Genomic DNA, 13,286 nt, shown 5'->3' with positions numbered 1-13,286 from the left:
CTAGAGAAGTCCTTATTTGGGTAGCCCCTGTTGTGCCCCTCCAGGCGGTGAAAGTCTGCACAGATAAAGGAAGGGTGGCCCTAGTGCACAGTTTCATAGACAGAAAAACTGTACTTTATTTATACCACGCCCCCAACCATAATGCGTCCTCTTTCTTTTGCTCCTTGTACACCGTTTTAGCCCCCTTCCAGGGGATGACGTGGATTTGGGGCAGTGATTTTAACTGCACTCTAGAGTCCCTATTGGACAAATCAGATGATCGGCATGTTGCGCCGGCCCCGCCAGCAAAAAACCCACGAACACTGGCGGAGCTGGAGTCATGGGATATCTGGAGGTGGATGAAGGGAACTAGGAGGGAATTTTCCTACTACTCAATTGTGCACAGCGTTTACACACGCATTGATTATTTTTTCACTGGGGTGGACCAGCTTGGGGAGTAAGAGGGTGCCTCATATGAGGGTAGAACACTATTGGATCACTCTTCCTTGATTGTAGTAATGAGTGCCTGTCTGGCCCTGGTGTCAAGATGGAGGCTCATGGCAGAGACTTTGCTGGACGGACCCTTTCGGGATTGTATGGCTGAACAGATAGAAGAGTACTCAGCACTAACGAAGGAAGTGTCGGCAGTACAGGCATTCTATGGGACGCCTTTAAGGTGGTGATGAGGGTTGCAGCCATTGCCAAGGTGGCAGGAGTACAAAGATAGTTGGTGCAGGAGCTAACCAGAGGGCAGGTGAGTATTAAACAGTTGGAGGGGATATATCTTGGGGGGGTTGACATGGAAGAGAATCTCATCAGGCTCAGACACAAATGTTTAGAACACTGGGAAAGACCCAGCAGATACTGCTACGTATTACAGCTACGTGAAATACTCAGAGAAATACTTAGAGAAGCTGCATGGGAAGGGTGATAATCTGGGCAGACCGTTAGCGTGGCTCTGCCGCAGTGAGGAGCCTCGAAGGGGGATCAGTGAGATAGTAGATGGCTGCAGTGAATTCTGGAGGTCACAGCGGAAGACTAACAACATCTTTCAGGAATGTTTTCGGGCTCTGTATGAGGCGGATGGAGTGGACAATGGGAGGGTGATTACGGAGACATTGTCTGAGATAGACTTGCCTGCGGTGGACCCATGACAGACAGAGGCATTAGGGGCACTGCTTAGCAAAGAAGAACTGAGAGTGGCAGTTTGTGCATTGCCCACAGGAAAGCCACAGGGAGGAGACGGCCTACCAGCCGAATTCTACAAGGAGTTTGTGGATGAGGTAGACACTGAGGTTGCAAAAAACCTTTGAGGATGCGTATTGGTCAGGGTGACTGCCACCAAGCAAGGAGGAATCCATAATTATTCCAATATTAAAACCAGGCAAACGGGTCATATCGCCAATTTCCTTGATTAACCATGATGGTAAAATCCTCACAGCGATCCTGGCAGTGTGACTCAAAGTTGTGATCAGTACGTTAATTCATCCTGATCAGATGGGATATGTCCCAGGAAGGAAGACTTCTGGGAACCTGCAGATGAACCTTGTGGATTCACTATATGCGGATAACATGTTATATGTCCACAGTCAGGAGGATAACCTGGCCTACTTCCTGGAAGTTTTGGACAATTGTGCTGCCTTATCAGGGTTGACGATAAGCAAGCCAAAATCCTGCATCTTCCCATTTGTCAGGATGGGTGAGGTTGGACGAGTTGCGCCTACCAGCCCTGGGGTTAAAGTGGTAGGTGAAGACATTTCAGTACCTAGGAGTTAATGTACATCATGACGTTAGGATCACTCATGAGGAGAATACAGTACGGACCAAAGTGGGACTGGTAAATTCAATCAAATTTTGGGGAAAATTGCCTCTCAGTGATGGGTAGGATTGCGAACCTTAAAATGTTTGCTCTGCCCAGTCTACTTTATCACTTTCAAAACATACCAAATCTCATACCAGGGCCCTTCTTTAGGGAATTAAATGCTGTAAAAGCGGGGTTTATATGGGGTTACGGTAGACACAGAGTGGCACTGAACACTGTGCAAGGACTATGAAGGGCGAGGGGTGCGCCTGCCACACAGAGTTATATTATCTGGCAGGTCAACTACAACCTGTGGCTGCATGGCTGGCTGATATAGAGATGTTGGAACATACCCTCCTGCGAGAAGTGATCGTACCATACTTGCTGAAGGAGGTGCTATGGCTGGACAAGGGCAGAATCCAAGAGCACCCCATACCTTTTGTGGGTAGGAAGATCTGGGATAAGTCCAAGAAGTTGTTGAAGTTAGGGGAACCTTACTTTCCGCATATACCCCTGGCGGCAATCTATGGACAAGACAGAGGGGATATGGCGATGATACGTACCAAATGGGAGGAGAAAGGGCTAGCGACGTTTGGAGATTTGTTTTCTCCTGAGACTCTTCTGGGTTTTCAGGGCATCAAAGAGGGGTTTGGGGTGCATAGAGGACAGTTTATGGCAAACTCTAGACTAGTGCAGAGTGTACAGAGCCGGGGGGAGGGGGGAGGTGTTCCCAGACTTCCTGGAGGCAGACAGTATTTTGGACCTGCTGTATGACGCATCTGAAGGGGGGCATGGAGTGTCCAGATTGCATCAGGGATTGTTTACGGTATTACTGAATGATGTACAAAGGATAAACATAAATGGGAGTCTGATCTGGGTAGAACGTTCACAGAATGGGAGTGGCTCAGGGTGCTGTTATACCTGAAAAGGGTTTCAAGGAACACCAGATTCAAGCTGACCCAGTTCTATGTGCTCCATAGAGCCTATATGACTCTACATGTAATATCACATTTCCCGGATTCAGCGAAGGAGGGGTGCCCTAGATGCGGGGAGGACAGGGCAGACATGATGCACATGTTTTGGGTGTGTCCTGTGATTCATAGGTTTTGGCAAGGAATGGAATCGTGGTTGAGAAAAGGAGGCATTACAAAATATGAAGGGACACCAGAGGCTTGTTTACTTGGGGTATTTCTGTGACCGGACACTACGAAACCAGCAAATGTACTTTTAGATTTAGCCTGGGTGCTTGCGAAAAAGGAGAATTGCCATGGCATGGAAATCCAGGGAAGGCCTGCGCATAGAATGTTAGTGGGGTGACGTACAACGCTGGTCCATGGGCAAGGCCACTGTTTGGTACAGAGCTCTGCGGGTGGGAATATGAGAAAGTTCAGAGAATGTGGCGTCGTGGAATGCCTTGGTGCAAGCACCGTTTAGCTCACCAGATGATGAACCTCTGTGAGGCCTTCGCGGATTGTGATGGGAACAACGAGATGAAGGTATAGTTGGGACTTGGAGATCGGTATGTGGGACGGGGTGAGCAAGGCTGAAAGGAGGGTACATGGTGGTGGTGGTCTGTTGCTTACCAGTTGTGTTACCTTGTTGGGGTTGGTTATATGGGGGGGGGAGTTGGGTTTGATATCGATGTAAAAATCGCTTGTTGTATTAAAAGGAAATGCAATAAAAATTATCTACATTCTTTTTAAAAAAAGGATCCCACTGAGATTTTGGGCTCTATTAACGAGGTATTTGCTTGCAATCTCCACTGAGCTAAGCGGAAGTCAGCAAAAGCCTAGCTGCAGGGACTGGTGAAGTGATGTACAATATCTAGACAAAAGATCATTTTAAGAACCAGAGATTAGTTGCCTAAATTAAGTAGTCAAATTGTAAGAATATTGTAGAGTTGGAAATAGCAAGCACTAGAAACCAAGGAAATGTGAGCTTGGAAATATGAGGTGTATGCAAGTTTACACCAGGTTTGTGTCTCGAGTATAAACTTGAGGGAGAGAAAGAGGACAAGGGGAGATGAGTAAAACAAAATGGGGAGAAAGAGAATAGAAAATAACCTCAAGTGAAGGGAGCAAGGATCTCTGGGTGTTGACCAATGGCCCTTAAGGGATGAATGGTGAAATGACTAGGGGAAAAGAACCAACACTCTTGACGGGACCGGGTCCCTTCAAGTAGGAGTCAGACTGCGTCTATTCTTAGATCCCTGGTTAAGGGACATTTCGGGCCCCTGGATACAGGAAGTGATTTGACAAGGTTACAATGTGTCATGTATGGAGCCCACTCCTGTGACTAGTCCCATCAGCCCATTCCCAAGAAGACATCCCGACTGACAGTGATTGAGTCCATTCTATTAAAATCGGCCTTCGAAAGAGTTTGGTCCGAAGATGTGAGGCTCATGGCTTACTCATCACATGCCTTGTCCCCAAGACCAAGGAGAACTTCTGCTTTGTTAATAACCTGAAGGGAGTTAACATCATTGTCAGAAGAACCACTTTCAAAATGAAGACTCCCCCCGAGGGTTATTCCCTTCATCTCTCGAGGAATTGACCAACATCCTTTGATGTGTTAGACGCCCACCCTTGCACCCCTAACTATACCTTGCACCACCAATTGCTATGCATAGCAGTCGGCCCCCATCATTGCCAATTTGTGGTTCTCTCTAAAATTGGCCCTTCTTGAGTATTCAACAAAATGCTTTCCTCCCTAATTGGATGATTGCAAGGAGGAGGAAAAGCGTGTTTTCCATTACCTCAATGACACATTTTATAGGGGTTCCTCAAGACTTTCTCTGCACTGGAAATCTCACCTGTATCCGACAGACTTCAGTTTATAAGCGCCGCCTTTCTCACAGACAGAGGGTTAGTTGGCCCTCCAGGCAACAGAGCTACAACTCTCTCCCGGGAGGTGGTGAAGCTTTACATCTCTCTGTGGGGCACAGCCCAATCTTGGTTTTGCATACAGGGACATATGGCAGCAACTATCTTCGGTCACACCTTAGGCATATCCCCATCTGCAGCCTCTTCGGTCACACCTAGACAGGTGCTAGAACTTGACCTCTCAAGTTTAGGAGAAACTGATCATGCTGCCCATCTATCTCAATCATCAACTCCTGTGGTGGATGAATCAGAGGAATTTGCTGATGGATTTTCCCCTGGCTGCCCTACTCCACTCGTTCTCACAATGGATGCAGCTCTCTGGGATGGTGTGCCTTCTTTGATCACAAGTCAATGATGATGGTCTCATCCAGGGGTTGCAATGCCCTCAAATTGCAGGGGGTGTAAAGCAATTCTTCGCAAACTGTGGTCCTGCTGTCCATAGCTCCAGGGTCAGGCCATCATTGTCAGGACAGCCAACATCTCAGCCCTAGCCTATGTGAACCGTCAGGGTGTCCGGTCAAAGGTTCGACATCAAAAGGATTGAACGCAATAGGGTCGAGGCAATAGGACCGAAAACCAAAAAGGTAGAATTTGTTTTTAAAATGTATATATTTTTTTGATTTTCGTATAGTGTAAAAAAAATGTTTTTTATCCCAAAAACAGGGGCTCGGGGGGACCTCCCCCCCCCCCAAAAAAAAAATAAAATAAAAATCGACCCTTTGGTTGTCGGTCCTTTTGATTCAACCCTATTGCATTTCGGTGCTTTCGATTCGATCCTTTGACCTATTACCAACCGTCAGTGGGGTGGGGAGAACAAGAGGTGACAAGGTCAGAGCCTTAGTTATATCTTGGTCAATGGGCATTTGGACAGGGGGCAACCTCTTCTCCCTCAGGGTGAATCACAACTCCCATGCCAAAGGGCTGAGTCGCTCTGTCCCAACAGACTAGTGTCTGTATCAGGACTTTCCAACTGCTCGCAGGGACCTTGGGCTCACCCACGATCAACATGTTTGCTTTTCCAGAAACTCCCATTTCCTCTCATTTTCTCTTGGGTCAGACAAACCTCTGCCTGAAGGTCGGGCATTCTCCTTGACGTAGCAGGGGACTTTCATCTAAGCCTTTACCTAAATTCCCTTGAATTCCCAGACAGTTCGGAAAATCAGGGTAATTCTTGTTAACCCTGGTGAGCTTGGTGTACCCTCTTAGTGAAGTTGTTTGCCTCCCATCCATTTGCCTTCCCACTGGTCCCCTTTGCTGTAACCTGTAACCATCTCATGTAGCTCTCAGCTGCACAACTCCTCAAGATGAATGGCCTGGATGTCGAGAGGGAGGGCTTGGGGCATGGAAAGGTTGGGCATAGGGGGCAAGGGAAGTCTGATTTCCATTTAAGGATCCCCCAAACCTTCACTTACGATTTACTTTGAGGTACGTTCATGGCATGGTGTCATTGACAAGGCTGCCCACCTTTGGATTGTGGGGCACTGAAACATTCACTGTTCTTTAAGAAGGTTTCAATCTGGGTATGGCACATGAATCAGAGGGTTAGGTGAGAGGCCACCAGGGTATTTAGGGGTCCCTAGGCCACCAGGGGATTTAGGGGTCCATAGGGAAGAACTGTCTTAGCAAACCCTCTCATCTCTTGCTTTGTTAAGCGTTGTTCCCCTCTCCTGATACATGGTTAGGGGCACCTGCCCTTGTTGGGACCCCTCTACAGTAATGTAGCCTTCCATCAGAATGCTTTGCAACCCCACATTCAGGATCAAGGTGGTATTGTCCTTCTCCCTTTCACAGGAGATAGTTATCACTTTGCTACTGGACAGTCTTCAGAAGTGGAGTCCCAGGGCATGGTTCATCTTGATGAGCGGGAAGTTCTCCTGACATCTGCAAAGGGCTGCTGTCTTCGGGAGTTCAATTAGCCTGTTAGGGAACGCTGGCTCCTCTGCAAGGGGACAAATGCCTTTGCCTTGACCATCACACAGGGACTAAGAAAGACTGTCTCTTGCCCACTCAGCGAGGTGACCTTCCATGGCACCATACGATTCAAGGCTGCTCTACCAAGAGAGGAGGCAGCATCCTGGTCAAGGTTAAAAAAAGAATCTATCCTGGTATCTGTAGTGCTTCCTCTGGGCTTCTACCTTGAACTTCCCCCTACACTACTGTTTGAATGAATTTTTATGGTCCTGGGTTCATTCATCCTGTGCTTCGAGCAGTCACTATTTGAATGGTGTTTTGCTTATTGATTAAGTGAGATTGTATTTGCAAGATCGAATCGACTTGCCATTGGAACACTTCATGAGCAAGGATTGAGACAAGGAACAAGGACATGCATGGAATGTCCGGATTACTTAGCTGTAATCTGTATTCCTGTTCATCCTACTCTTCCTCATCCCAGCAGTTATACCTACACTCCCTCTTCCCTCTCTGGGCCTAGGTCGCTTCAACCTCATGGGTAATTATGATCGTATGGGTAGGTGCCCTAAATCATAGGGTGGGTGATTGGGAATAGAGCAAATAGGGATTGATTGGTAAAACAATGTTTTGAACAATTGTTTTAAAGCAGGCTGGCGGCCATGAATAATGAAGATTACCGATAAGTAATCGAGGAATTATTAGGAAGTTTGATGATCACAGAAATAACACTGTATTTTCTCATTTAACTCATTTAAATTACTCCAGAAAACAGGACTAACTTTCTATGTGTACATAATTATATCATTTTATACTAATGATGCAAAGTAACTTTTTTCTGCCAGTCAGAGGCATTCTAGAAGGAAGAGGAAAAGGCATAACTGTTATAATTGGTGCCCAAATGAAAAAATGTATTTTGCAACTGCAAGAAACGATTGTTAAATCTTGAGGAGCTGGCCCATTGCTGTGTCTGTCGCCACTACAGTCTGTGCATGTTAATAAAAAAAGCACAATTTCAAGATAGAATCACTTTAACTTGAGACATGATTTCAAATTGAAATGATTGCACAACCATTTATGTAAATGCCAGATAAGCCTGTCCAAGTGATACATTTGGTTAAAGATCCATTGACAAGTACACATGTCTATATACATTTGCTACCAACCTTTTATCTTGAATATATCCTTCCACCCTGTGAAGCTCTTTACCAAACAGTCCGCAGGGTTTGAAGTTGAGAACGCATTTATCGCCGGTACTGTAAGAAATGAAAAGGACATCAATAGCATCATGAGGCATGGCAAAACCAGCAGTGCAAAAGGCTCCTTCACTATTAAAGCACCTTCAATTGGACATTCCCCATTTAAATGTCGGGGCTCCCCACATTCTGTTTAGACGCTCCAGAGCTGATTACAGAGTGGAATGGTAAGTCATGAAGACCATTAGGAAAGCATCACATTTGGAAGATCAGGTCTTTTTGGGGATAAAAGCTGAAATAACGCAACAATGAAGGGGTAAAAATACTGACACTATAACTAAAAATATAACTAAAACCAAAGGCAAGAGTATGGAATAACTGAAATAAACAATTTAGTAAACCCAACTAAATGTTGAGAAAAAAAAAAAAAAACTGCAATACAGCAAAAAGACGAAAACACTAAATCCTAAAACGAAAGGACACCGACCTAATTACAAATGAGTGTGCCTTCAAGCCTCAAATCATTATACTCAATTGCTTGAAACCCAAAAGCCATGTAAATACATGTCTCTTATTATTAATATAGTTATTCCAAGATTTAACTATTTTTGTACTTCAACATCAATCGCTCTGCGAAGGCTTAATTAAATAGTGAAATACATCTTCAAAGATTGCTACGAGGACAGTCTAACATGGATTGGGGATCACACTATTGATTACATACTAACACAAGGCTTATCCAGGGGAGGCACATTGGGGGCACATAGTGGATAATATAGAGGTTGGGGCCGGGCAGGTGTTGGGAGTGACAGTCCAGTGACAGAGAAGCTGGAGGAAGGGAGGGTGCAGGGTTTGTTATAATTGGTTATTTATAATGCGCTTAATACCCAGAGGTTTCTAAGCGCGTACACAGGGACCGAACCAGTGTTTATCTGTATGGTCTTGCTTCCAAGGCAAGCACGTTGCCCCTCAGCTATTCTCCCGAGATGGAGTTTCTTTCTTTTCACCTATCAGTTCACCATGTTGGAAGGAACTAACACACATCCTGGAACCATGAATGAGTGCTGCCTGCACCCATGAAACAATTCTCCCTACTGCCCACCCAAATGATGTCCCCTTTTCTAAATAAAGTGCACTGGATGGATCAGGATGATGCTTGGGCTTAGAGGGGGATGTTGGAATTCGACAAGCAATTATCCCTATGTGTATACGAGTCACGATCAAGGTTCAAGGTGAGGTTATCCTACTGCATCCTGGCTCTATACTATTCACAATGTGTGGACCAAATTCATAACCAGAAAGAGAAAGCAAGCAAAACAAATTGCTTGCCTCTCAGTAATGGTCTTTCTGATGCAGCTGATCTTCGGAAACGTGTTCGCCACCAGGGGGTGCAGTGTGGCTCCACACAACACCTCTATGCGCCGGACATAATTTTGGGCCATTACATATCAATATGCTGCACCTATAGGTGCAACAGCTATCCACCATGTTGTGCAAGTTGGTAGGGCGCTGTGGAATGCGTGGGAGGTATACCCATCAGAAGGAGGTAAGTAATTTGTTCTTCTAATGGATTCCTTCCTCCCACAGACTACTCATCTATGATAGACCTGCACAGCAGTACGTAGCTCTGGAGAGCAAGAGGACACCATCTAAACCAGAAAACTCTGTAGGACTGCCCTGCCGAATCCGGTGTCCTGCCCTGAAAAGAAATCCCAAAAGAAATGTTTGACAAACGTATATTGAGAAGTCCTTGAAGTTGCTTCACAAATATCAAAATCCAGGACCCTCCTTCTGTAGGGCAGAGGTGGCGGCCAGTCCTCTGGTGGAATGAACCCCAAAACCCTCATTTTTACCAGCCAGATAATAGAATTTTGAGCTGCAGACAATGATCGCTGTTTGATCACAGCCCTGCAAGCATGGGCGCCAGAATGGGCACCAGCATGACTCTCAAAAAAACTGGTAAACTTTCCTGTTGGCACTACAAGAGACAAGAGTAGCAGGGAGCCCATACCGGCCCAGACGATGAAAACGCTCCTCTGCCTTAGGTGGGCTTGGCGGAGGAAAGAAAAAACAGTGGAGGATGGATCTTTTGATAGAAATGGAAGTCTGAGACTACCTTGGGTAGGAAGGAAGGCCACACTCTAAACGTTGTTGTCTCCTTGGAGAAATCAAAATATAGAGGTTAAACAGAAAATGCCTGAAGCTCACTCATCTGCCTCACAGAAGTTATGACAAACAGAAAAATCACCTTAAATGTGAGCAATTTAAGCTAATATGAATGCAGGGGCTCAAATGGAGTGCCCATAAGAATGTTAACACTAAATTTAAATCCCACACCGGAACCACAAACTGGTGTGGGGGAAACTGATTGCACAATCTTCACAAAAATTACATAACAGTGGGAAATGAGAAGAGCGAGCCTTGCTCAGGGGTCGAGATAGCCGGCAGGTACCCCTTCACAGTGCAATCTGCAGGCCTCTATGGGCCATAGAGAGCAAAACATCCAAAACATAGGATATACAACAGGATAAAGGGTCCAGATCCCTTGCCTGGCACCAAGCCACACATTTACGCCATCTGCAGGCATTAACAGACTTAGCAGCCGGTTCCCAAGGCAGGAGGAGCACATCCAGGATATTGTCCAACAAACCCCACTCCTACCTCAGCCTCTCAGCAGCCAAGCATGAAGATTCAGACTGCTGAGGTTCGGATCGGAGGATCCGCCCTTCCAACTGGGAGAGCAAAGCCACTCTCCTTGAGAGTTGGCGGGGGGCAGGGCAGATGGACATGTTCAGGAACTCTGGGTACCATGTTCTCCAAGCCCAGTCTGGGGTGATCAATGTTAACATAAGAATCAGCCAAATGACAGTGATCCGTGGGAACGCATAGTGGAGGCTGACTGTCAATAGGTTCTCCAGAGCTCCCTGCAGAGAACAATTCACAGGGGCAGAAAAACGTGCATTTCCTGTTCACACTAGAAGCAAAGACTACTTGAGGAGTTCCCCAATGGATAGAAATCTCCACCAGGACTTCCTGACAAAGCTCTCACTTATGGGAGGCTGAATTCTGTCTGCTGAAAGCATCGGATGTGACATTCTAATTTCGTGAGTCACTGTCAGACTTGTTCTCAAGGGCCCAGAACCACAACCGCATTGCTTCTCTGCATAGCGGCAAGGACCCCATCACCACCTTGTTTGTTGAGGTAGTGCATAGTGTGAAGGCATCACGAGTCAGACACAGACACATGGTTCACGTTTTCTTAACAAAACCTTTATTCCATTTAAAAGGCAGGGGGGATGAATGCCTAACTTGCCCTATGCTAAGGTGGGATTTCCCTACCTAAAGAAAACTAAGGATAGTCTATGTCAGGAAGTCCAAAATAAAACTTAAGTCTGTGTCAAAATCTATACTTGCCCTCACAATTGTATACAATGTATAGGGATGTCAGCAGCAAAAAAGAATAGTGTTCAAGATGAAGTTCAGAGCTTCTTCTAGCATTTGGGCATGTAATCAGCTCCCCTTCAAGTTCCAGGTGATTCATCAAATACAGATCTTTCAGCTTTCACAACAACACAAACAGGCTTCTTTGTAGGTGGTTTTAGAGGCTTTGCATTTAGGGGTACCCGTCTAGGCACACGGTCCACCCATTACAGGTCACCTTCCAAGACTGCTTTTCCTTTGACATCAGTACACTGCTTCTACTCAGAAGTGGGGGTTGCCTCAGTCGCATGCGTCACCCTCTCCTGATGCTTTATTGTGCCTTGTTTAACAACCTTGTAATTGTTAAACCTCCTTATATTTCTTTGGCTCTTGCCAATGATTGTTTCCTTATAATACACAGCTTTACCTCTGTTGTATGCATTACCCTTTCGTGACACTACGTGGTGGCTAGTTTAACCACCTTGCGCTTGATCCTCTTTCTGGTGTTTCTTTGAACCTTGCCAAGGATGGCCCCCCATCAATGATCAGCTGGTATCGCAAACTTTGGAATATAGTGGCGATGGAGTGGTTTACCTATAGGGCCCAAGGGGACATGGACAGTTTCCAAAAGGACTGGGGAGAGATGCTATGTTTCTTAAAAAGCGATTTTGTGCAACAATGGTGCCCCCAAAACATCTGGGTGCTGGACATGGGCTGAACTCCTGGTAAACGTGGGAGTCCAATGGAGAACGGATTGTATGCTTCGTAAGATGCGGAAACTGGGAAGCGGTTCCTCAAGGTGGGCTGGGTGGGTAGGGGAGTGTTCTTAAAATGTTTAATAAATGCCAATAAAAGTTATTTTAAAAAAATAATAAATATTTGTGTACATGACTATGCATGTTGCATATTTAATTTTTGTTTGGTAAAAAAAGAGGAGTTATGGTTACCTTAGAATTCAGGAGCATTTCTGGGGTTTTATTGTTTTCAGCGGCAACCATACATCCCTTTTAGTTTTTTCACATTTTCTTAAGAGAATCAATGATAACATCCCTTTAACCAAAGCATCTTCACTGAATTCACCTACATGTAGAGGACCCTGCCATAGGGGCGCCATGTAGCTGATGGTCATGTTCAGAGAACCTAGTGCCCAGGGCATGGCTATTGGCCATAATCCACTGACCAATCTCCCGAATTAACCATCAGCCTGAAGCAATGGCCAGTGATAGTTTTGCTAAGGATATAACCTTTGGCTGTGCCAGGGCCCCCTGAAAGCATTTCTATTGCATACTAGCTATACCAGTGGTCACTTTGCTTGGGACACAGCCTTTGCCCCAAAAAGAATCATAGCTGCAACATGGCGATGATTCCAGCACCCCCTCCCAAGCAACCTGTAAGGAGTACTGGCCATGGTCAGTAGTCACTTTGCACAGCCATGCCTTAAGATCGGAACCAATAAGCCCCATGTAGGGAGTACTGGCCAGAGCCTTGGATCTATGTCCTGGGCACCCCAAATTCACCCACAGTGGCACTGGCAATAGCCTGCACCATGGCTAGTCGTCACTTTGCTTAGCGCATGGCCAATAAGACATCCAAAAGGACCACTGGCCCTGGCCAGCATCCTGCAGAGACCACTAGGCCTGGCCTGCAGCCAGGTCCAATGGCCCCTTTCCCCTAGTACAGGTCCAAGACATTTTTTCTTTTTTGTTGCGTAATCAACCCTCTGAGCAGCCCCCCTGCTGCTCCCAGCTTAGAATGTGGAGTTAAACAAAGAGCAAAAACAGACTTTTTGTCATTTATATTTCCATATGCCATCTGTCTGGACCACCCACATCTTCCCCGCAGTTGGGGAGACCCCCCAGAGATCTTTAATATGTCCCTTTTCCTTGTTGCAGCACAAGACCCTGCATTTTCCTAGACCCAAATCAATTTGCCTGGTAATTCTGCTCAGCCTGGCACCCAGCACACTTAAGCCACCCTGACATATCTAGTAATATCGTCACTCTTTTCCCAGGGAAAGACTCTCCCCATGTGGCCAGCGAAAGGCAGAAGCTACCTGATTGTGACGCTGGGGGAGGACCACATGAGGGGAGACAACCCTCA

General features: G+C 46.1%; 1 protein-coding gene across 5 annotated transcripts in view; it reads right to left on the bottom strand.

Annotated features, from left to right (window-relative positions):
* Nucleotides 1-13,286, bottom strand: part of OSBPL2 (oxysterol binding protein like 2) — a 1,093,509-nt gene that overhangs the window by 412,776 nt on the left and 667,447 nt on the right. For all 5 annotated transcript variants that reach the window (XM_069650733.1, XM_069650731.1, XM_069650732.1 and 2 more), the window contains one exon: nt 7,737-7,826. In XM_069650733.1, the coding sequence (XP_069506834.1) occupies nt 7,737-7,826 (90 nt within the window). The remainder of the gene's footprint in view (nt 1-7,736; nt 7,827-13,286) is intronic.

Source organism: Ambystoma mexicanum, chromosome 3p (assembly GCF_040938575.1).
Source record: "Ambystoma mexicanum isolate Mex_15411 chromosome 3p, UKY_AmexF1_1, whole genome shotgun sequence".
Taxonomy (NCBI): domain Eukaryota; kingdom Metazoa; phylum Chordata; class Amphibia; order Caudata; family Ambystomatidae; genus Ambystoma; species Ambystoma mexicanum.
The sequence above is the reverse complement of the archived record's forward strand: the minus strand, read 5'-3'. Positions and strand labels throughout refer to the sequence as shown.